General features: G+C 42.2%; 1 protein-coding gene, 1 long non-coding RNA gene and 1 pseudogene across 3 annotated transcripts; 2 read left to right on the top strand and 1 right to left on the bottom strand.

Annotated features, from left to right (window-relative positions):
* Positions 1-3,856: 3,856 nt before the first annotated feature.
* LOC143269834 (52 kDa repressor of the inhibitor of the protein kinase-like) lies at positions 3,857-11,480 on the top strand (annotated as a pseudogene).
* Positions 11,481-16,247: 4,767 nt separating this feature from the next.
* Positions 16,248-18,725, bottom strand: LOC143269718 (uncharacterized). 2 transcript variants are annotated; one of them, XR_013046326.1, is made up of 4 exons: positions 18,509-18,725; positions 17,646-17,852; positions 17,103-17,184; positions 16,248-16,658 (listed from the first exon to the last, which is right to left on the bottom strand). It is a non-coding gene; the product is annotated as an uncharacterized LOC143269718 (long non-coding RNA). The 2 variants fall into 2 exon arrangements; XR_013046325.1 differs by lacking the exon at positions 16,248-16,658 and having other exon boundaries at positions 16,986-17,184; positions 17,646-18,725.
* A 124-nt stretch (positions 18,726-18,849) lies between these two features.
* Positions 18,850-23,763, top strand: Aard (alanine and arginine rich domain containing protein). Its single transcript, XM_042264955.2, has 2 exons — positions 18,850-19,191; positions 22,845-23,763. The coding sequence occupies exons 1-2, from the start codon at positions 18,850-18,852 to the stop codon at positions 22,998-23,000; spliced, it is 498 nt and encodes a 165-aa protein (XP_042120889.2). The 3' UTR covers positions 23,001-23,763.
* Positions 23,764-24,303: the final 540 nt, after the last annotated feature.

Genomic DNA, 24,303 nt, shown 5'->3' with positions numbered 1-24,303 from the left:
AAAAAGACCTTTTAAACATTACAATTTTTACATGACAAAATTTCTATACTTATACTGTGGGGACCCACAGAGAATCTGTAATATGACCTTATTCCATCTTGACTCAAGGTCAGAGAGTCTGAGCTTGTTTTGCCCTGCAAGGCTGCATAATAGGATGTTTTGGCAAAAGGCCTGGTTACCAGATATACTTCAAGGCCTAGTTACAGGATGCTTTGCCGTAAGGCATGGCTACGAGATGTTTTGAGAACTAAGGAAGTGTTTACACTTGTCTGTACTTTGTACCTTGAACCATGGCATTCTTGAGAGGGGGAGGTTTTTTGCCTCTCCCCTTGCTGGTGTATAAAATGCCCATGAGGAATAAACTCAGAGTGACTGTGGTATTGACTTAGAGCCCTCTCAAACCTGTTCTGTGGTTCTGTCTTTTTCTTTCATGTCTAGTCTAAATCTCTACTTTTCATATCTATTATTTCTCAATCAACACTTCCCTATCAAGTGCTGTCTGAAAGTCAGCCTGGATTTGGCATTATACCTAATTAGTTGTATATTAATACATAGATATCCCTGTCTGTGAGTAATTAAGGGGAATGTATTATCTTCACAAATCATGTGAACACCACTCATAATAAGATTTATCAGTGGGAAATGAGCAATCTCTACCAAATTTATGGGCATACATTGTAATTGTTTATAATTTCTCTCTAACAAATAGTGTCGTAAGAATATACACAATCGGGCTGGAGAGATGGCTCAGCAGTTAAAAGCACTGCCTGTTCTTCCAGAGGTCCTGAGTTCAATTCCCAGCAACCACGTAGTGGCTCACAACCATCCTTATGAGATATGGTGCCCTCTTCTGAACACTGTATACATAATAAATAAATAAATCCTTAAAAAAAAAAGAATATACACAATCATTTTTTACTTCATTTTTCCTGCAATCGCTGTTGTTTTTTTTTTTAACTTTTGTTGATTTTATTTTCCTCCTACTGTGTTGTATCTTTTTATGACAACTTCATCATTTCTTTCTGCTCTTGGCTCAAAGGAGCCGAGATAATAAACACATTCCTCTTTTTGTTGTACATCACTCCTTTGAGCTTGGTGGCAAAAACATGATAGCAGATTATAACACTGAATTTTTTTTTAAATGATACTTGAAGCTTTTATTTTTATCTTATTTTTTTTTAAAAAAGATTTATTATGTATACAGTGTTCTGCCTACATGTATGCCTGCAGGCCAGAAGAGGGCACCAGATCTCATTATAGATGGCTGTGAGCCACCATGTGGTTGCTGGGAATTGAACTCAGGACCTTCGGAAGAGCAGCCAGTGCTCTTAACTGCTGAGCCATCTCTCCAGCCCTAGCACTGAATTTTATACATAAAAGAAAGATGAACCGAGGCTGATCCCACCGGATTATTGCATTTGGAGGCCAGATTAATCTGGTAATGTAAACAGGGATGGTGTATAACTCCAGACTCAATGACTTTGAGAAGTTGCATAATCTCTCCGTGTCTCAGCTGTCTCTTAGAAAAATGTTAATTTTGCTCTTTGCCTTACAGGACTGGTGTGTGAATTTAGAGGAAAACACTTGGGACAAAGTTGGTGTGTAGTAAATACAGAATACATGTTGACAGTTGTTAGCTATCCTGTCAGTGAAATTGAATTAAAGTGGGTTCCTGTGGAATGAGAATGGGAGTATGAAGAGAGAGGGAAGGTTCCGGTTAGAGTTGAGCCAAGATCAACTTATTTGAGAGATTAGAAGTGTCCAATGAATAACGAGTTTAAGGATTATTGAGCAAGAGTAGAGGATAGCTAGGATTAAGAGTACATGCTTATGAGAAATATGGACCAGGGTAGTGCCAAGACAACTTAGCCTTAGGGCTGAAGACCAAGGGTGTGTTAGCTTTTCATCACTGTGACCAGCATCCCTGACATAAACAACCTAAGGGAGGAAGAACTTACTCATCTCAGAAGATTCAGCCCGTAGCCACTTGGCCCCATACACTTGGGCAGAATGCTGTGGTGACAGGATCCCGTGACTGGGAAACTTCTTTATCTCCTGGCGAACAGGGAGAAGAGAGCAAAACAGGAAGGGACTGAGAACAAGATAACCTCAAGGACTCACTTCTAGCGATCTGTTTTCTTCAGTGAGGCCTCACCTCCCCAAATTTCTACAAGCTTCTGAAACAACACCATGTGACACATGAGGCCTTGGGCACATTTTATATTCAAACGATAACAACGAACAAGTAGGCTGATTAAGTAGGTCAGGTGCTGAAAAGAACTAGATGAAAAACATCATAAGGGGAGAAAAAAAACAGAGGGGAGAAGAAAGACAGAAGGAGAACACTTCAAAACACACTTTGTACCTTCTTCTGAATTGAAGGATTGAGGTGAATTATGGATAGAAAGATGAGGCTAGAGAGATTTTTTCATAATTCAGGTCTTCAAATACACCCCCAGGGCAAAGGTAAATTCTCAGATGAATCTCATGTGAGTAGAGTTAAAGCGAAGTAAATGGTAGAGATAAAGATGAGGGGATAGAAGGAACCAAAGATGGCATTCAGTTGAATTAAATAGGCGTTCATCGTCACCTAGTATATGCCAGTGAATGTGTTTGGGGTTGTTATATACAAGGTGATGATATTTCTTAGCTTTAAGCTGCTTGTTGATCAGTGGGCTAGGAGGAAACGGTCATTTAAGGAAATATCATTAAGACAAACAATAGACTGATGGACCAACAGCCTACTGACCCACAGTGATGGTGGAGGACTGGCCAGTAGTGCATGCCAGCCACAAAATTGGTGGGGCCTCAGAACATCTTCAGATGGGACTGCTAAACTCAGTGTTGCTGGGAGTCCTGCTGCGAGTTATCAGTGCCGCCTTTACTCTCTGTAGATTGTGAAAGTTTTGAGTGCAGGAAGTAGGTTCTTATATGTGTGCATTCCATCTGCATTTGTAACATTTTTTTAGGACTGCAAGGAATATTTATTGACTTAGCAGGAAAGAAGAGAGATATTTCCAACACTTAAATATGCCACATTAGCCATTTCTTACTGTGTAACACATGATCCCTCAAACTTAGAAGTTGAAACGAATCAACAGTTACTTTCTCAAAATTTCTATATTCAGAAATCTCAGCATGGCCTAGCTGGTCCTACACTTCAAGGTCTCTCCTGAGGATGCAGTCAAGTATTGGGAGTGCCGCAGCACCTTTTGGTGCTGAAGTCACTTTTGCGGGGAGGAGCTGCTCACTTTCCTGGGTGAGCCAGGATTTCATTGCTTATGAGCTGCCAGTCTGGGGGCTTTGGTCCCTGTTTGCCTGCTGCCTGGGATTTGCCTTTGGTCCTTTCTACAAGGCTTTGACTCTCTACATGACAGCTCATGGCATGGCAACAGGTTTCCTTCCAAACAAATGAACACAGCAAGAGTGACTAAAATGAAGCTTCTTTTCTCAGAAATGACCTCCTGGTCTACCCCATCCAGGCAGCGGTCACAGAGGATCATTTTAAAGGTGCCATAGTACAAATACTAGAAATGTTCTGCCAGCTACTGTGTTTTAAAATTTAATCCAAGGCCCAGTAAGATGGCTCAGTAGGTAAAGGTGCTTGCCACCCCACCCAGCCCAATGACTTGAGTTTGATCTCCAAAATTCAGATGGTGGAAGGAGAGAACTAACTCCCACAAGGTCTTTGAACTTCACTCACATGTCAAGGCACATACACTCCATATATAAGATCAATAGATATGGGTAGCAAACAGATAAAACCATTTCAACAAGCAAATGTTTTAAAGCACAGATTGTTTTGATAGATACATTTTAATCTGCATCATCAGTTGCAAATGGATTGTGTTTGTCGATGTCGTTCTCTGCTTGGGTGTCTTTGGACTGTGCATTCCGCTATGCTCAGTTATGCATGCGCATTGGTGGAAGATATGGTATCCTCTGATAGGCAGTTTGCAGAATACGCAGACATTTCAGAATTAAAGTCTCCAAAGAAAATAGGCACTTGAATATTTGAGTACGTTAAAGCAGAAATCTGTTCCTTACAGTGGGTATCAAAGTTGTTGTTTAGATAAATTTGACATTTATTCTGTTTCTCAAAACTTTTGGCTATCACAGTGCATAAAAGGCCTTGCGGAAAAACAAGGTTGTAAGTCTTTTAATCTCCACACTTCCAGGGCATCCGGTTTAGCTAAATCTCAGAGGGCTGGAATTGAAATGTCTTCATGATGAAGAGCGGAGAGATGTGATAAATAATCAAAACTGCATTAAAAGAAACAGTCTCTCTACGTTTAGTGCTGAGACAATGCTGTGATGATCTTCTCAGACTGTAAACTGGCAGTCTAACATTATCCAGCACCATATATAAGAGATTTTATATATTCTCACCCTTCATGGTATCTGTACTTTATTATACCCAATAATTCAATCTGATAAAAGAGCAAGTGAGTCTGGACAGTTAATAGAATTTTTTTTTTTATCTTCTCAAACTAGATTTTCATTGTCTGAGGCAAATTACTTCTACACATGTCTTCACAATAACTTTTAGTTTAGTTTTTACTTCACAGGACTTTCAGTCCTCTGAATGCTTACTTCTAGACTTTACTATTAGGGAGAGTGGATAGATTCAGAAGAAGAATCAGATATGAGAGGTTTAGAAATGTAAATCTACTACTTATTATTTTCCACTCAAACAATACACCCATGACAAACCAGCTTCTTCTTTGGTCTATGATCTTTTCACTCTAGAATCCAAGAGCTGCCTGCCTTGGAGAAGAGTAGATGTAGGCTGTTTGATGGCATCTCTTTTCTTTTTGTACTTATTATTTTTTGCTGGCAAATATCATGTCACCCTTTTGCTCATAGTATATTCCCATATGCAAACTCCACCTCCTACCCTGAAATCAACCAAATGAATAAACACAGTCTTTCCATTGAGAGAAACAGACAACATTATGAAAAGCAACACAGCCCATCATATATACTTAGAGACATGATGGAAATAATTATATTGGTTCCATATGGTCACTGGCAGTTCATGATGGTTGTCTAACTCATTGGAACAATCACTACTTCCTCCCCATATCACTGCCGTCATTCAGACCTGACTCAGTTTCTCTTGGAATCCTAGAACCGAGAGATACCAGTCTTTCTTTCTTTCTTTCTTTCTTTCTTTCTTTCTTTCTTTCTTTCTTTCTTTCTTTCTTTCTTTCTTTCTTTCTTTCTTTCTTTCTTTCTTTCTCCTTCCTTCCTTCCTTCCTTCCTTCCTTCCTTCCTTCCTTCCTTCCTTCCTTCCTTTCTTTCTCTTTTTGGTTTTTCAAGACAGGGTTTCTCTGTGTAGCTTTGGAGCCTGTCCTGGAACTTGCTATGTAGCCCAGGCTGGCCTCGATCTCACAGAGATCTGCCTGTCTCTGCCTCCCGAGTGCTGGGATTAAAGGTGTGCACCACCACCTCCCGGCCAGTGTTTTTTTTTTTTTTTTTTTTTTTTTTTTTAGATACAATGCTTTGTGATGCTGCAAACATCACAGTGTTGAGTAACCTATCCTTATGGTACAGACCTCATTCATTTATTTCTTGTATATAAAAAGTAATACTATACTTAATTTCCCTGAATTGTGGAGAGGAGATAGCAGCATCTCCAGTGAAGAGAAAGACTCATCAGCAGTGATTATAGTGAATCCTGTGGCCCACACAGCACTGTGGAACCATATGCCTAGCCCAGCCAGGTCAGAGGAGGTCTGGTCCTGCCTGGAAGGTGGGCAATGATGCTAATGCTGTATGCTCAACTTGTACAGTCTTTTCTGTCCTTCAGATTCCTATAGGGCCCACAAGATGCTTGGAAAGAATGGAAACAAGTCGGAGAACAATTTAGAAGATAAGCCACAAGATCAAACAAACATTATTGACTATGTGCCAGCCACTTTGAGACCTCTGTGATCTGAGGGTCATTTTTCAAAGGTTTCAAGAACCTAAAGAATGGTTGTGTTAATTTATTTCTGAACAAATGGAAGCAGATACCTATAAAGTCACTGGGAGAGCCTGATGGGACAGTTCTTAGAGACAAAGTGATACTGGCAATATGTGGTTTTACTAATATATGAACATTCACAGCAGGCACGGAAAACAAGAGAATCAAATGAAGATAAAATCAGAACACTGAAACTGAAAAAAAAATTGACAAACATGTCAATGAACATGTACATGAAATGAATGGCAATGCTCAGAACCCCAGTATAGAATGGGGTGGCCAATGGGATGGTGCATTTTACCTTATCCCTTGACGAAAAATAACAGTCTCTTAACATCTTTCTCTGAAGTTCTGATTCTTCTGGGTGTACATAAGGGTGATTAGATCTCAGGCTTCTTTAGCCCCTATAACTCTGGAGCACTGCTGGAGTGCTGGGTCAATTCTACTGAAGAGGGCTTGAGAAAGCTCTTTGAATCCACAACAGTTCACACCTTCTGTCCTAAAACACAGGAGACACAGATGCTCGAGATCTGAGAGCGCCTCCCGGGAAGGAGTGCTCAGGCAGGCGAGACACTCACACTTCCTTTCTGTTATCAGCAACGGTGGGTGGACACAGCAGAGGACAAGCAGCCACCTATGGTGGTGAGATTGCTCACGCCTCTCATAACCTGAGCTGGGGATTTGCAGGCTTTCTGCCTTATGAAGTGGATGCAGAAATCTTGCCTAGAATGTTTCCTTCTCACAGTAAGTAAGGAGACCGAATATGGAATATTGTCATGGCCACGCTTGTGTTGTGTTCAAAGGTTTTTTGTTTGTTTGTTTGTTTTTGTTTTTACCCCCCCCCCAAGTCAAAGTCTGAAAAAAAAAAAAACAACCCTAGACTTTTGGAGAATCATTCCTCAAAGTATCCACACAGTCTACCCTTCCTCAGCCTTAAATATATAGTTGGGACAATCTGTCCCTGTGATGAAGGTATTGGTTCCATTAGGAACAACAGAGGAAAATTGTTTGTTGTGGAATATTCCTTTATACTGCGTGAAGACGTGTCACTGTGATTGGATTAATAAAGAGCTGAACAGCCAATAGCTAGGCAGGAGGTATAGGCAGGACTTCTGAGGACAAAGAGCTCTGGAAAGAAGGAGTCTCTAGCTGGATGCAGAGGGAACAGACATGTAGGAAGATAGGAAAAAGCCATGAGTCATGTGGCAATATGTAGATGAACAGAAATGGGTTAATTTAAGTTCTAAGATCTAGTGGGACAAGCCTAAGCTATAGGCTGAGCTTTCATAATTAACAATAAGTTTCTGTGGTTTCTTTTTTTTCTTTTTCTTTTTCTTTTCTTTTCTTTTTTTTTTTTTTTGTGTGTGTGTGTGTGTGTGTGTGTGTGTGTGTGAGCTGGTGGCCTAAAGAAAAATACATTTACAAATGGCACCCAACATGAAGCATGTATTTCCACATAAGACCTGAGAAAGCTTAAAAAAAGGGGGGGGGGCTCAAGCACATAAAAATGGAGCCAAACGCAGCTTCCTAGTCCCACAGTCTCACAGAGGAGGTGCCTCCCAGCTGATGCCTGCGGGTCTGAGCCACCAGCATACCATGAGCTGAGCTGCACAGTGGTTTAAGGTTTTGCTTATGCAGATAGAAAAGGTTACAGAGATGCATTAAATTAGGTTAAGATGGGAAAAAAAAACCTCTAAAGAGGTTACAGTGTGTTTAACAATGTGCGTCGACTTAAGAAAAAAAGAAAAAGGATATAGATAGTCATAAAAAATAAATAATTTAAAAATAATAAAGTCTTTAAAGAGAGAAGTGAAGTAAATAAAAATAATAAGCCAGAATAGGTGACATGTAAACTGATCCCTCTGCATGGACACAGCTCAGAGATGAGATGAGACTTGATAAATCTTGTTGGCTACAGAGTCCTCATGACTTATTATTATCCTTTCATATGGCATGGATGGAGATTTATATTCCAGTTTGCTTATGTAGTCTAAACAGACTTTTAAAGTTGACAGATGTCTTTTACCTGCTCAAACATAGAACAAAAAAAATCATCTTTAATTGACTTGTGCATAACACACATTCCATACTTGTGTTAATACAGATATGTATGTTACTGTTAATAGTCTGTGTCTTTTCAGAGCAAGGGTACCAGACACCAATGAAAACAGGTGTTCAAGATGACCCAGGATGGCAGAATGCCTATATCGCAGTTTCCTCAGAGTTCTGCATCCAGAATAGCTTCAAGGCTGCTGGCTGAGATGGTCCAGCCTCACAGACTACAAGAGCAGGACTTCAGATAAGTCTTGTACTTTCTCATTACACAGAGACTGGACAACAAATGATACAGCTAGCTCTCCCAGGATTTGACGATTATCCCAATTTTCTCAGGATCTCCTAAAGATGCCAGCATCCCCAGACAACAAGAAGCAGTCTAGAGAACATAATGCCCACATTCCCAAGAGGTGGGGTAGATGGTTTTTGGTTGTTTTGTGGGGTATTGGATGTTTGTCATCATTTAGGGGAGATTGGTTGCAAGTTGTTATTGGTAATGGTCAGGAAAAAGCTAAACAAAGAAGATTAGATTCAGGGATCTCTTTCTGAAGGAAAGAGGGGGTATATAGTATAGAAATGTTGGGATAAGAGTGGATTGTTCAGTCTACTTTTGAACAACTACTAGTCTCAAATATTTTACATTGGTATGGATATTTGGATATTGATACAAATTTAAGATTTTTTTGTTATACTGTGTATGTTTCTATTCTTGTTTAAGATATTTCCCATGCAGCTCATTTAAAAATATAATGTAAAGTTTTAGTCCTGGAAAGCTATTTAGGATAATAAAGAAATACAGGCTGATAGTCATCTATAACAATCAAACTTACAGTCTTGTTAGGTATGTTTTCAAGGTCATACAAAGATATATTTTAGATAGCTAGATGATCTTCAAACACTTCAATGATGCACAGAACATGACATTTAAAGTGTTTTAATAACATAGGGCTTTTCATGACAGCGAGACATGTCTTCTCCTGGCATCACCAATCTACTTCAGAGGAGATGATGGGCATCAAAGAACCTCCATATGTAGTTTGCTTTCTTTGTGGCAAAAGTTAGCCACTGGGCAAGAAACTGCCCTTGCCTCAACTGCTGATAGTATGCTGTGTGAATTGGACAAGCAGGACACAAAAGAAGGTGACTGATAAACTTTGTCAAAACAATGTAGGATAGTCTTTCAAAATTCCTGCTTCATAGAAAAGCCTGTCAGATATTCTAGGCCTGTAGGCTAAAGATGGATAACCCATCATTACAGAGGAAACTTGGGTGAGTGTATAGGCAGCCAGCTGCTTCTGTCATTTCTACAGTTTTGGAAGTTATTTGCTCTGCATTTCCTGTTTACTCAGGTAATATTATGTCCTTCTTAGGTCTCTTGTGGAGTTGAAGACTACATTGTTATAGTTACAGTTTTCCTTGTTACCAAATTCAGAAAAGAAATTCACAAAAGAGGTGTATAGTGTATAAGGTTGAGAGACATAAAAGCTTAAATTGTTTATCTAAGAAAATGTTTTGAGGTCTAAAAAATAGTTTTGGGTTTGTAATACAAATTAGGATATAAAGTGAATTAGGTACAAAATTTTGGACTCACCAAGATTAAAGAGTATTTTCTCCAAATATGCCAAATACAAATGGACTGTACATTATGAATGGAATTCTTACCTGATAATTGTTTTTATTGTATGTATGTGTTAGAGTTAAGGCCTTTCTTTTTTTATTTGGACAAAATGGGGGAATGTTGTGGAATATTCCTTTATAATGGGTGAAGATGTGTCACTGTGATTGGTTTAATAAAGAGCTGAATGGCAAATAGCTTGGCTGGAAGTATAGACAAGACTTCTGGAGACAGAGAGCTCTGGGAGAAGAACGGAGGAGTCACCAGCCAGGCACAGGGAACAGACATGCAGGAGGAGTGAGAAAAGCCATGAGTCACATGACAACATGTAGATGAACAAAAATGGGTTAAGATATAAGAGCTAGTGGGACAAGCCTAAGCTATAGGCCAAGCCTTCGTAATTAACATCAAGTCTCTGTGTTGGTTTTTGTGAGCTGGTGACCAAAAGAAAAATGTTTACAATTGTTTTGTTTTTGTTATTTTCTCATTAACCACCATAGCTGCTTTTAGAACTTGACAATGTAATTTCAGAACAGTGAAGAATGGGAACTGAGGGAATTGTGACATTCTCAGTGGACAGGCAGGCAGGATACTTTTGAAATTTAGTGAACCTTCTACAATACCTTGTTTTTTGTTCAGATATAACAAAGAACCACACAAGTGTGAGACAGCATGGCTGTATGGTGGAGTGTTTGCACTCTGTACAGCAGCATCAGGTTTTGATTAAATTGCCACCAACGTTATTTTTAAAACTGTCTTATCTTTTTTTCACAATAATTTTTTAATGACTCCCTTTTATTTTTTATGTGCATTGGTGTTTTGCTTGCAGATATGCCTGTGTGAGGGTATCAGATCCTCTGGAACTGGTTACAGATGATTGTGAGTCACCATGTGGTTGCTGGGAATTGAACTAGGGTCCTCTGGAAAAGCAGACAGTGCTCTTCACCTTTGAGCCATCTTTCCAGCTCCATAAACCAGTTTATCTTTAGAAGGGCCTTTGGGAAGACTCTCCATGTACAAACTTCTGTTGTCTTCCTTGCAGCCTTGATTGCATACCACATCCACTCTATGGGGTGACGGGAAACTCAGAAGTCCAGCGTGAGTTTTGGTTTAAAGAAGCCATGGGTTTGACAGTCAAGCTTGACATTAAAATGAAACTCTGGAAAGATTCAACAAGGCTCAGCAAGGTGACCTGGGAACTCAGCTAACCTCTGTGAGTCACTGAAAAGAAGCGCTAGAAGTTCCAATGGTGGGGCATGATATTCAAGAGGTTGAAGATGTGTTTCCAGATCAGCACCTCAAAGCTCTGAAATGCTTATCTCTGGCTCCCCGCAGTCACAGGGGACAGTTCAAGTGTAAGAAGACATCAGAAGAAGACTATGCTCCTATGTGCAAAGGTGACCTATCCAGCCCTCACAAGCTCTCAGCTGAGCTTCCCTGTTGGAAATCAAGCAGGAACACAGGGAGAATGACATGTGGATCTAACCGTCTGACATGCAGCTTATTCCTAATGTGTACGCCTTGCTGAAAGTTCTGTGCATTCCTGTATTGAAAGTTGAGGGTGAGAGATGCAAAAATGGGTGCAAGAGTCTTAAAATATACTCCAGGAATGCTTTGATAGATCAGAATTCAAGCATTTTGGCTTTGGTTAGCATACATTTTGACGTAAATCATGATCTGGATTTAATGAGGGACACGTTAAACTTTACACAAGCCAGAGCATCCTATAGTTAGCTCAGAAACCATTGAGGATGCCCAGGAGAGCTAAGGAATTCTCTTGGGGGCTACAGAGATTACTCAGTGTTTGAGAACACTTGTTGCTTTTGCAGAAGACCTGGATTCAGTTCCCAGCATCTGAGTGGTGGCTCATAATCATCCATAACTCCAGTTCCAGGGGATATGATGGTCTGTTCTGATCACTGTGGGCACCAGGCATGCATTTGGTACATGCATACATGTAGGCAAAACAGTCATACCCATAAATAAATCTTAAAAGAAAAAAAAATCCCTGCCCCTCTAAAAAATCAAACTTCTTACATTTGATAATGGGAGAAAAGTAGGTGTAATAGGCTGCCGACTCACTGAATATCTCTGCTTATGGGCCTCTAGGATGACCATCGAGAATCTGCTCACTTAAATGGCCATTATTTGAACAATCATGTTTTGAATACCTGTCTGTTCTTCCAGAGTATGGCCTTGATGAGGTCACACTTCTCTGAATGATCTCTGCTAGTGGAGCTCTGAAGTTGTTTTAGTCATTTTACTTATTTATCTGTTTATTTATTTATTTAAGACAGAGTCTCAATATGTAGCTCTGACTGTCCTGGAGCTCTGTCCGGCCTTGGACTCACAGAAATCCACCTGCCTGTATCTCCCAAGTGCTGAGATTAAAGGTGTGTGATTCACTTCAGACACAACATGTATTATCTCTATGGTGGACACTGAGTTACCAAGGTTTTGAAAAGGTATGGAAGAGAGGAATGTATATAAAATACACAAAATGTTGCATGGATGTCCACTTTTGACTTTTGACTAGTAGGAGTTTTAAGTGTGTTAGTGAAAATCTGAAATGGCGGCACCAGGGAGGTAGAGCCGGAGAATGCAAGTTTTAGTTTAGCCTGGGCTGCAGAATGAACTCAAGACCAGCCTGGGCTACACAATGAAACTCTGTCTCTAAAAGCCAATGACAGAGAATAAAGCCCCGTGGTAGAACATTTACTAGAGGGCTCGTGGTCCTGCACCGAAAAGAGAAAACAGCACCAACCCCAACTGTAATGGACAGCGACAGGGGCTACCTGACTGAGGCTGGGGAGCTCGTTAGGGTACTGGTGCAGGTTTGGTCATTTTCTGATGAACTTAAAGGAACAAGTTATGGTTAAAGCTGAGATGGAAAAGCCGGACATTCCTGCTCTGTATGTGGCGGCGGCGGTTTGCATTCTTTTGGTGAGCCTTCCTTTTTTCTGTAAGCCTTTCAGCATGGTAAATGTCAGACGCTTCTGCTTCATGCCTTAGACAGGATCGGAGGCCATTCACCGAGATAACTGGCTTGTCTACTTCCTTCTGTACTTTCCCCAAGATTATATCTATTGCCTTGTCTTTATTTATAAGCAAAAACCTATAAAAATGGTGGTTTTATGGTTTATTTAGAAATAATTCTGAAAATATCATTTTTTTTTTTAGTGAAAGAAATCAGTTTTGTGTAGTTTATTTCAATCTAAGGAAAATATCAAGTTTATTTTATTTTATTTTTTAAAGCATACCCATGGATGTTTTGAACGCTGTTTGGATCTTGCCCCCGGGGCTTCAGTTTATCTACCCAACAACTGGGTCAAGAGGAGATGCTAATCTCTTATCTTACTTGCAAACAAAGTAACCCAGAGTGTTTATACAAAGTCTCATGGTCAGCAAGGGGTAGGGCTGGGAAGCCTTTGCTCCCACAATCTCCGCAAATTAAGTGAAGGAGACAGTGAATGGCTTTTGGCATTCCACAGGCAGAGGGGCATGTTTGTTAGCTGTAGGTTAACCAGAAAATGAAAGGGCCATGCGCGCCACAGAGTCCTGAATGGGCCAAACGATGAAGCTGTTCGTGAAAATATTACAAATATTTATTTTAAGGCTTACAAGGAACATTCTCTTTTCTCAGAAGCCCGGAGAAATATTTGTTTCTTTTTTGCAAGGAGTGCTCAAGGACATTCTGTTTGCAGAGGGAACAATCAGAGCTTACTGTTGAGAAGACTAATTGTCATAGAGGATGGCTAAAGAGGTGACTTTGGACGGGAGGCTTTGAGCACTGTTAGAGGACATGTAAAGGAACTAGGGTGAAAATTTCCCAGGGAAATCTGACCAGGCAGAAACATCCTCTTGTAGGTGTGCTATATGAAGGATGTAGATGTAAACTTTCCTCAATATTTTCTTCATCATTCGTCACAGAGATAAATGGTGATTTTAGTAACCAACCCATATCCTTAGAGGGATTCAGAGATGGCGTGTAAAGGATTCTCAGCTTTGGTTTGGCTCCTGAACTGTATACATCAGAAGCATGGTGTGTGATGCAAACTCCTCCTGATATCCAAAAGGACACAGAGAAATGTCTTTAAGCACAGAAATCTGATGGCAATGTAAAATCTGTCCAGGTAACAGTAATTCAGAATCGGTGCTATTTCGGCAAGTGTGGCAGAAGGGCAATAACATGGCCCTCGGAGCCATAGAGCTGTGAGATCAAATCCTAATTCTGCCATTCCCTTGCCTGCTGACTGTATCGTTCCAGGCATAACAAACCGTCAGCTTGTTGTGCTTGGAACTGACGATGTGACCCGACCTACCAATGAATTGTGTGACCCACTCTGAATGAGTGCATTGAAGAAACACAGTACAGGGACAGGAGTTGCTTCTTGGTTTGTGAGATGACCCCCTGTTTTTTTTTTTTTTTTTTCAGGAAGACTCAACCCACCATTTTGGAAGCATTCTGGACACTCCATGTTTGTCTCAAAGCCAGGCTGGTCTGGTGAGCTCTTTTCTCCTTGTCTGCCTACCTCATACACTGACATTCCTTTTCAGGGGACAGCACAGCTGGCTGATGTATGACTACAGTGTCATGAAAGCCACGGACTACCATCCAAGCCATCTCCATACTCACCTAGAAACTGAAGAATAATAATAAATATTGCCCCTCCCCCTACACCCAGTGTGTGTGTGTGTGTGTGTGTGTGTGTATGTGTGTGTGTATGTATGTGTGTGTGTGTGTGTGTATGTGTGTATGTATGTGTGTGTGTGTATGTGTGTGTGTGTATGTGTGTGTGTGTGTGTGTTCTGATATTCTGAGTTGGATGTTAAGAGTCTTGCTCGATTGCTCTTCCACCTTATACCTTGAGGCAGAGTTTTTTTTTTTTTAAAGCAAACTCAAAGTTTTCTTATACAGCTAGTTTCCCTAGCCAGCTTGCTCTGTCTCTGCCTTCCAAGGGTGGGATTACAGGTGGGTTGCCATACCTTCTTGGCATCTGTATGGGTTCCGGTGATCCAAACGCTAATCCTCTTGCTTATTTGACAAGTGCCCCAATGGAGAAACTATCTCCCCAGACCTGCTACTGTGTCTTTATTTTTTCCTCCCTCCCTCCCTCCCTCCCTCCCTCCCTCCCTCCCTCCCTCCCTCCCTCCCTCCCTCCCTCCCTCTCTCCTTTTCTTTTCTTTTTGTTGTTTTTTTGAGACAGGCTCTCACTAGGTAGCCCCAACTATCCTAGAACTCTCTATGTAGGCTAACCTCAAGCTGAGAGATCCCCCTGCCTCTGTCTGCTGGGTGCTGAGATTAAAGACATGTGCCACCATACTTGGCCAGTTAGTGTTTTTAAGCCACTGAATTTGGGGTCAATTTATTATACCCCATCAGTTAAGCAATATTTTTCTTTCTTTTTCTTTCTTTTTTTTTTTTCTTTTTTTTTTTTTTTTTTGTGACAGGATTTCTTTATGTAGTCCTGGCTGTCCTGGAACTCACTCTGTAGACCAGGCTGGCCTTAAACTCAGATTTTTGCCTGCCTTTGCCTCTGGAGTGCTGGGATTAAAGGCATGTGCTACCACCTTCCAGTTTAACCAATGTTTTTCTAATTGCAATGTCTGTGTGTGTTATACTTACACTTCATTTACTAATTTTCAATTTATCTTTTCAGTGTAAAAGAAAAAACTGTCTTAAAAGTCAAAGCCACATGTCAGTTGAAAAATATATGATCTGGGCAGTGGTGGCGCATGCCTTTAATCCCAGCACTCAGGAGGCAGAGGCAGGTGGATCTCTGTGAGTTTGAGGCCAGCCTGGGCTACAGAGTAAGTTCCAGGAAAGGTGCAAAGCTATACAGAGAGACCCTGTCTCGAAAACAAACAAACAAACAAACAAAAAAGATATGAAATAATTAATATGTGATAATATATGCTTATTTTAAAAATAATGTCTTGTTTCTCTGGTTTCCTATTGTAGCCTGAACATCATATATAATATCTGATGCTTAATAAGACATTAAATAAACATTGTTAAATGAATGAGTTTGTTTCCACAGGTTCTCTGGTTCTGGAGGCAAAACCATATCTTATTCATTTTTGTATTTCTCTCACATGGTACAGGGCTTAATACTGAACATGTACCTATCACTCTGTTGAATTAAATTGAACTTAACTGAAATTCGTGTTGAAGTAAATGTTCTGGAAATTCCAGTTAAAAGTCATGGCAGAACACTCATTTTAAACACTTATGTTGTTCAGTGTCTAGGGCTGGTTTTCAAGTTCCATCAACAAATCACCAAAAAAAAAAAAAAAAAAAAAAAAAAGGACCCTGCCCCCTGCCCACAAAACATTAACCTTATAATTTACTGTTGGTAAGCTCCCTCCCTCTCTCTCCCTCCCTCGTTTGTCTGTCTGTCTCCCCCCCCACCCCCCGTGTTCTATGTGCATACATGCACGTGGAAGCCAGAGCTCTATGTGATACAGATTAATTTTTTTTATTAAATTTTTTTCATTTATTTTACATTTTACAGTTTCTCCTCCCTTCTCTACTCCTGTTCCTCCCCCCACCTCCTATCTTACCTGCCCCCTTCCCCACCCCCCCATCCACTCCTCCTCCATCTCTGTTCAGAAAGGGTAAGGCCTCCCATGGGAGTCAACAAAGCATGGCACATCAAGTTGAGGCAGGACCAAGCTCCTAGACCCGCATCCAGTCTGGGAGAGGCAACACAGCATGGGGAACAGGTTCCCAAAAGCCAGCTCAGGCACCAGAGTCAGGTCCTGATCCCACTGATAGGAGCCCCACAAACAGACCAAGGTACACAACTGTCACACACATGCAGAGGGCCTAGGCTGGTCCCATGCAGGCTCTCCCATGAGTTCAGATCAGTTGTCTCTGTGGGTCCCCTGGTCATGACCTTGACTCCCTTTGTTTGTATAATCTGTCCTTCCTCTCAGGGATAGGACTCTCAGGGCTGGGCCCAGTGCTCGGTTGTGGATCTCTGTATCCACCTCCATCAGTTACTGGATGAAGGGTGTCTGATGACAATTAGGGTAGTCACTGATCTGATTACAGGAGAAGGCCAGTTCAGGCACCCTCTCCACCATTGCTACCAGTCTTAGTTGGGGTCATCCTTATGGATTTCTGGGAGTTTCCCTGGCACCCGGTTTCTCCCTAACCCCCAAATGTCCCTCCCCATCAAGGTATCTCTTTCATTACTTCCCCCTCTGTGCCGCCCCAAACCGTCTAGCTGAACTTTTGAGACTATAATACTTAAGTTGCCAACTATCAGGTATTGACCTTGGCGATTATCAGCAGGGGCTGGGAAACCCGAATTCCTTATCCAGTGAAAAAGACTGAGGCCATTTCAGCATAGCTGGATTTAATGAGCTCAGAGAGTCTGAGCACTTGCTCAGTGCAATTCTCTCTCTCTTTGGGAGGAAAATATATCTCAGTGATTTGAGTGCATAAGCCAGACTCACAAGCCAGCCTTCATCGGTATGAATCCCCGGCAGACCATTTGGGTTTGTGACTGACTCTTGGTGGGAATGCATATGAACTTTCCTGTTTGAAAAATATGGAAATTATTAGTATCCATTTCACAGGGCAGTGCAAAGATTACATTGGTTAATAAGTGAATTGCCTGGCATATAGTAAGCACTATAATAATATATAATATATATTATATAATAATATATACTATAGTATAATATAAGGCATATAATAGACTACAAATGAGCTCTTTTTATCTTTTATACCTACCATCAACACTTTAGGCAATGAAAACTATTTTTCCCCAGGCTACTCTTGAGGAGAGAGGGATGAGAAATATTTAGATAGAAAGATAGAAGGAATAAAAGACAGACAGAAACACAGGATAGACTCAGGAGGGCCTGGATAAGCATCCATTGGCCCCTTCTGTCTCTTCTAAAGGGCTTTTTATAGGGATGTCAAAGGGTGGAGCAAAAGACCTCCCCCAGCACAGCAAAGTGCAGACCCTTTCCAGTCACCTGGTAACCACACACCTGGTCAAGCCATCCTCTAATGCAGCCCTGCTGGGTAAAGCAAGCTCAGATCTCACCAGGAAACCTCTGTGGGCCTCCACACATGGACAAATCTTTCATAGAGGAATCCTTAACTCCCTGGGGAGAGTACTGTGTGACGACTGTCTGCTACTGTTGTTTCTTCTTGTAAGGTTTGTCTCTGATCACAGAAGTTTCCGCTGTTCATTCCTGTAAAGAAACTCTCAATTAGCTCCAAAAGAGGCAGTAAAAAAAAATGCCGTATATGACAGATAATTATTATCAGTTCACGATTACATTGGACTGGGACTTATACAATTGTACACTTTGGAGTAAGAGAGGGTTTTTATTTATTTATTTTTGGTTTTTGGAGACAGGGTTTCTCTGCGTAGTTTTGGTGCCTGTCCTGGATCTCACTCTGTAGACCATGCTGGCCTCGAACTCACAGAGATCCGCCTGGCTCTGCCTCCCGAGTGTTGGGATTAAAGGCTTGGACCATGCACCACCATCACCACCATTGGTAAGGGAGAATTTTGACCTTTCATTTTAACCCTTGCATAAACGTGGACAGGGCAAGAAGTAGCCAAGAATAGAGAGGAGCACTGAGTTTCGGAACTCCAGGCCACGGGGATCGTAGAAAGATAATTAGAAAGTCTATTCTAACTTGCAGACTGGGCCGAACTTCTCCCCCTGGGCTGTAGGCAGTTCTTGGCGATAGGGGATCAGAGGGGCATCTAGACTTTCTATCACACCTGGCCCAGGGTTCAAAGTTTAAAAAGCCAGAAACTATTTGAAAAGTGCACAGTACTAAGAAATAAGGTAACTGGGAAGACTTTGTGTCAAATATCCTTCGTTGCCCTGCAAACCTTCAGCTTGTCCTCAGCTTCCACCTGCATGGGTTTGAATGTTCCAGTCTCCATCCATTCTCAAAGCCTGAGTTCTAAGGAGCTGGAAAAAAACAAAACGAAACACAAAATGATCCAGTCGGAATCACTAGTCACAAGACCTCCTTCCCTTGTTGCTATGAGGCAGAGAAGACAAGAGATGGACAAGGAGCAAAGCAGCGCTCTGAGTGGCCGGACAGTAACAGCGTCCACAGCCAGGGTCCTGCCTGTTCCGTTAATTGCCCCCGCCCCGCCCCGACCGGCTTTAAAAAGCTCCAACTTGCAACCAAATCCCCAGTCAGAGCGCCGCAGAAAGGACCGCGATGGGCTTGGGTGACTACAGCCACTTCAGACAGCGGATGTCCCGGGGACTCCACGGGGTCTCGGGCAGGGCTGCCCTGTGGTCCCCAGCCTTTCATCCGGTGCGCCGCATCCCTTGCGGCACCTGGCGCATCGAGGCGCAGGAGCAGGTCCGGGCGTCCAGCCCGGTGCTGGATCACCTCCGGCGACAGCTGGAGCGCGCCTTCCAGCGGGCGGCGGCACGCGGGCGAGCGAGGCGCGCGCGGGAGGCGGTGGCGGCGGTGGCGGCGGTGGCGGCGGCCGCGCGGGAGGAGCGGACCCGGGCGCGCATGGAGTGCGCGCTGGCCCGGCTGCGCGCGGAGCTGGTGAGCGCGGGCTGCGCGGCGGGGCGCGCACTCCTGAGCCGAGGGTACCCCATAGGAGGACCCCCGGGCGGGCGCAGGGGCACGGGATTGCGGCTGGGGTGGGAGATCTCTCCTGGGCGCCTGATTTCCTCGAGACTCGGTGTTGAGGCCTCCTTGGGTCACAACTCTATGGAGCAGGGCTTGGCCTATAGTTCAGGGACTGGCCCAGACTCCGGAGAGGAGCCCCTCCCCAGTCCGTTTCTGTAGTTTTCTATCCTCTAGTCTAGAAGCTTCCCCATAGCAAACTCTTGGTCTGAATATGTTGAGTGTGAGGAGACGGACGTTTCATTGAAACCGACAACCTAGATGGATAAAATGAGCCCATCAGAAAGAAACTCTAAGTCATGCCTATTGTTTTTATTTTATTCCTTGCTAAGAATTCAGAAAACGACTGGGTGTTTAACAGGAAGGAGTGTATGTAGATACTTTAGATGACTTTTTTTAAATGAAAAAATTAAATTAGGCAATTTGAAAAGGACGGAAGTATAAAATGGCGACGCCTATGAATGTTGCGTAATGGAGACTTGTAAAGTTCTGTGCATTGAATGCGACAACTAACCACTTCTGCAGAACGCAGTTAAGAAACCTCGGCACGTGATCGATTTCATTTCTGGTTTTAAGAAGGGCAACATGATAGTAAATCCAATTTAACCGTATTAGCAATTTGAATTTGATAAGGAATGCATTATGTTTGATCGAGCAGTATTACGTGGAGCACCTGGTTCTCATCTAGAGTCTAAGAAGCCCAATGGGGATGAGGATGCCGCCTTGTTGCCTGGTGAGACCACCTCCCCGCCCACCAGGAGGCTGATGCTGTGGGCCAGGACGCCACCCTGGAGTGCCTGGGCCTGGCCGGAACACTCTATGCTGCTACTTTGAGACATGTCACCCCCTTCCCCCACCTGTTGATGACTCATAGCGAGGTCATGCCGGACAAGCTCTAAGGCACCTTTAACCTTAGCATTCCAACAAGTTGCTTCATCAAACATAGGAGGTTTAGGCAAGAAATGTGTTATGGGTGAGAAGAAGGTAAGGAATTACAGGCTCTGCTAATACGTGCTGGCCCTACAGCTTTGAGAATGTGAATTAGTAGACTTGAGTTTGTTTATTCATCTGTCATGTAGAGGCAATCTCATGAGATGACTGTAATTATATGAGATGACATATGACATGCCTAGGCCATATGCACTTTATTGACTGTTGTTATTATAATTATTATAGATCTTGGAAACTGTGCCTAAAAGGACAAATAAGAACATATCAAGACTCGAGAATTGGGTCAACAAGATGGCGCTTTAGAGGCTCCTGAGGACAGGCCTGAAGACCAGAGTTCAATCCCCAGTTCCCACGAGGTGGCAGGAGAAAACCCACTCCTTGACCCGCACACAAGAACACTGTGGCACAAGCATGCATGCACTCACACGTGCAAACAGAAGCATGCACAAGTAAAGAAATGGAAAAAAAATTAAAAGGAATTTAGAATTTCTGGACAGGAAGCAGAGAATTTTACACATAGCCAGTTGCTGTTTTCCTGGAGTGTAGGCCCTGGTCCCCATCTTCAGGAACTCCCTAGTCCATGTGCCTGATCTAAAAAAGAAGCAGCGGAGTGGATGATACTTAGCTCAGGATCATCACCACTAGAAGCAGTTTTGATCTGGGTCATTAGCGAGATCTCTATGGGAATTAGAGTTCCCATGCATGGAATGCACAGACATCATGAATTACAATGGCGTTTATGTAAGGGACAGTGATGAACAATCAGTCATGTTATGTATATTATGTTCTGTTTAGCTTACTAACGATGACATTAGTTTCTGCGTCCTTTGACTGGATTTCTGGAGTTAAACCTAAAGTTTTCTAGGTATATAATCTTTTTTCTTTTTTTCATCCCTCAGAGAAGTTTTGGAGCTTTCATAAGGCTCTCAAAGGGATCCATGATGAAAGAAGTGTAAAAACCATGAGTGTTTGAATTTCCCAAATAAGTGTGAATTACACATGCTTTACTTAAATGGGTGAATCATTATCAGTCATTTTTCCCTCTTGATACTTGGCACGATGGAGGGCAGGCATCCATCACCTCACCGATTCATCCCTTCATTCACTATGCCTTTTAACAAGGACACCCAGACCCTGTTATGGATGCCTACGCAGTGCACTGACTGATAATGCCATCATTAAGGAGTAGTCGAATTCCACCTTCATCAACATCAGTCTGGTGTTGTCTGTATGTTATCAGAGACATGTCAATAGAATTCGACGGAAGCATGTCTAAGAGGCAACGATGCCTGGCCATGATTACAGGAGGCTTTTTCTGAAAGTATTAGTATTTATTTGCATTCTAAGAGAGAGAAACTGGCAAAGAGCCTCTTAGAACAGACCGGTAGAATGGAGGTACGTCTCAGCACAGCATTTCCTTGGAGGCCTGCAAGATGTCTGATCACCTGTGATAGGAGCCGGCATGGAGACAGTGCTAGGAGATGAAGCTGGAAAAGCAGGGCAGGACTCTAGAGCCCGGGGAACACACCAGAGGACAGTCTTGGGGTAGATCATGGGGACTTTTTATGGCAATGGCTGTACGATTTGTTTCTGTTTGTTTGCTAGGTGCCTTGGATGGCTGTCTCCTCTAACATTTCTAGTTCTTGTTTCCAGAGACGCAAGAATTCCAAGTGCAAAAGAATAAAAAAAAAAAAAAAAAATCAGAGGAAAAGAAAAAGATACCCCTGCCTAATATTTTATTTTGCAGATTGAGGAGGACTGCAGTATTTGCAGTTTACTATTACAGTGCCCTGGCTTATCCTGAGGGCTACTGTGGATGAATTCATAGAGGGTGGTACACAGAAAACATTATTTTACAAACTGCATTAAGCATGACTTCAGCTGATGGAATATGCAAATAGTTGATCTTTAGCTTTAGGTTATAATACGGCTGGACCACACTTTGTTGGTGGCCTGCCTCCTAAGTAACCTGTCCTTGGAGATGTAATTTTTAAAATTTTATTTAAACACACGAGGGCCTCATAAACTCCCATTGGAGGAGGTTATGAATCAGCCTTGCTATATAGCAGGTTTTGTTCTAGAGTGAAAAGTGTTAGATTATATAAGGACACATAACTATACATGTGCCTCTGAGGTGTCGTTATATGTTTTTACTCAGCAGGGAGGCCATTTAAAATCCCGAAAACTTGAAATGACAAGTAATCAAGTAAATGGGCCCAGATCCTGAGCACTCAGGTGGCCCCAGGCAGTTATCCTGTGGCTCAGAAAGCTCATAAAGATAAATGATTTCGCTGTGATCACACGCCATTGCTTGAAAACAGCCTTCGGTGCATAGGTATTTTTCACACAGACAGCTCTTGTGCATCAGCTATTTTTGTTTTCATTTCAAGGCCATTTCAAAAGCTATTTATTTATCTGGATTTTACCTTGTTGTAGAAAAAGCTACTTTAATAACCAGAGCCAACAGTCAGAAAGGGAGAATGTGATGAGAAATACATCTTTCTTTCTGTCTTATTTTCCTTTCCTACCTACTCCTTATTTCTCATGTCCAGTCAGAGAGCAGTTTCCTTTGATCTATATCTCAAACTAATACCCCCTCCCTTTTTTTTTTCTTTTAGCTGGAATTGCGTTTCCAGAACCATCAGCTGGCCCGAACTTTACTGGATTTAAACACGAAAATGCAGCAGCTGAAGAAGCAGCAGGACCTGGAGCGTGCATCCAAATCCCAGAGCCCGGAAGATGACGCGATGAATCCCGAGTGTGGAAATGCATAGTGGGAAGCCCAAGCTCGCATCTCTGAAGCCGTCCCGAACCTTACCATAACACAAGCAACTCTGAAACCATTCTAGCACTAACACTAGCCATGCCGTATGCTTGCTCTGAGGGACATGCTGTCCAGCAAAAACTTAGGTGTGAGGAGGAAGTAGGGGGAAAAAAGAATCTAAGAAAGGGGAGAGAGACATTTCTTGAAGTTTAAAAAGTATCCATCCATTGGATTGACTGGTTATTGTTTTAGTAGGAGGAAGGGAAGAAGGATGAGAGGAGAGGAAAAGGGGGGAGTTGAAAACCCAAAGCATTAAAGACTGCCTTCCCGCCAGCTTAACCTTGCCCATTACCTTATTACTTTCCTCTTTGTAGCTTGGTGCGGACTTGCAGAATCCGTGCTTGCTCCTACTTTATTTATTTTTGGTCCATCTAGTAGTCAATCCAGTACTCTTCTGACTTGTGAAACGGAGAATTGCTAGTGCCTGGATTCCAGCCGTGCCCTCCATGTGGCCAGCATTAAGGGTGTCTCGGTTTCTTGCTGGATATAGTCATGGATGAAATGCATAATTATTCTCCTAAAATCTCTTGCCTCAGTTGGTTCAAGTTTGAGTTTCATGATGTACACCCCTAAATTCCTAACTAACATAGTTCTTTGGTTCAATTAACTTAGGAGTTAAAGATGGTTCTCGTTGAATTAGAAGATCTCATTGTACCCCAAAAGTGCTTCTCAATGCAAAAGTAAAATTAATAAAAAAATAGTTGCAAACCTAATTGGTGTTTCTAGTTGTTATTATCTATGAAATTATGCCAGTGTGTGTAATTGTAGTCAAAATTAAAATTAGTTCTTAAGACAAAAGAGGACGGAAAGGCAGTAGCCTTTTTCTTAAAAATAAATGCTAGGATTGGTGTAGTGGGTAGCTGTTCCAGTTTTGACCTGGAAGTACTACCTCCATTGAGGCTTCGGTAACTGTCACACCTACAAGGCAGGGCTGAGACAGGAGCTCTTAAGACCCGAGATCTAGATGTGCCACCTCTCTTGGTTTTAAGGGCTCCTGTCTCGGCCCTGCCTTGTAGGTGTGACAGTTATAAAGCGTTAAAAAAATAGTTGCAAACCTAATTGGTGTTTCTAGTTGTTATTATCTATGAAATTATGCCAGTGTGTGTAATTGTAGTCAAAATTAAAATTAGTTCTTAATTTTTTATACGGCTCCTTTATGCTTTCTGCATGTTCTCCTGCCTCAGGCTCCCAACTCCCCACAGAGTCACACTGAGGTGGTAGACTCACGTGCTACCACATCCAGTTGTGGGTGT

Source organism: Peromyscus maniculatus, chromosome 20, assembly GCF_049852395.1.
Source record: "Peromyscus maniculatus bairdii isolate BWxNUB_F1_BW_parent chromosome 20, HU_Pman_BW_mat_3.1, whole genome shotgun sequence".
Classification (NCBI taxonomy): Eukaryota; Metazoa; Chordata; class Mammalia; order Rodentia; family Cricetidae; genus Peromyscus; species Peromyscus maniculatus.
Note: the sequence above shows the minus strand (reverse complement) of the source record. Positions and strands in the feature narration are given on the sequence as shown.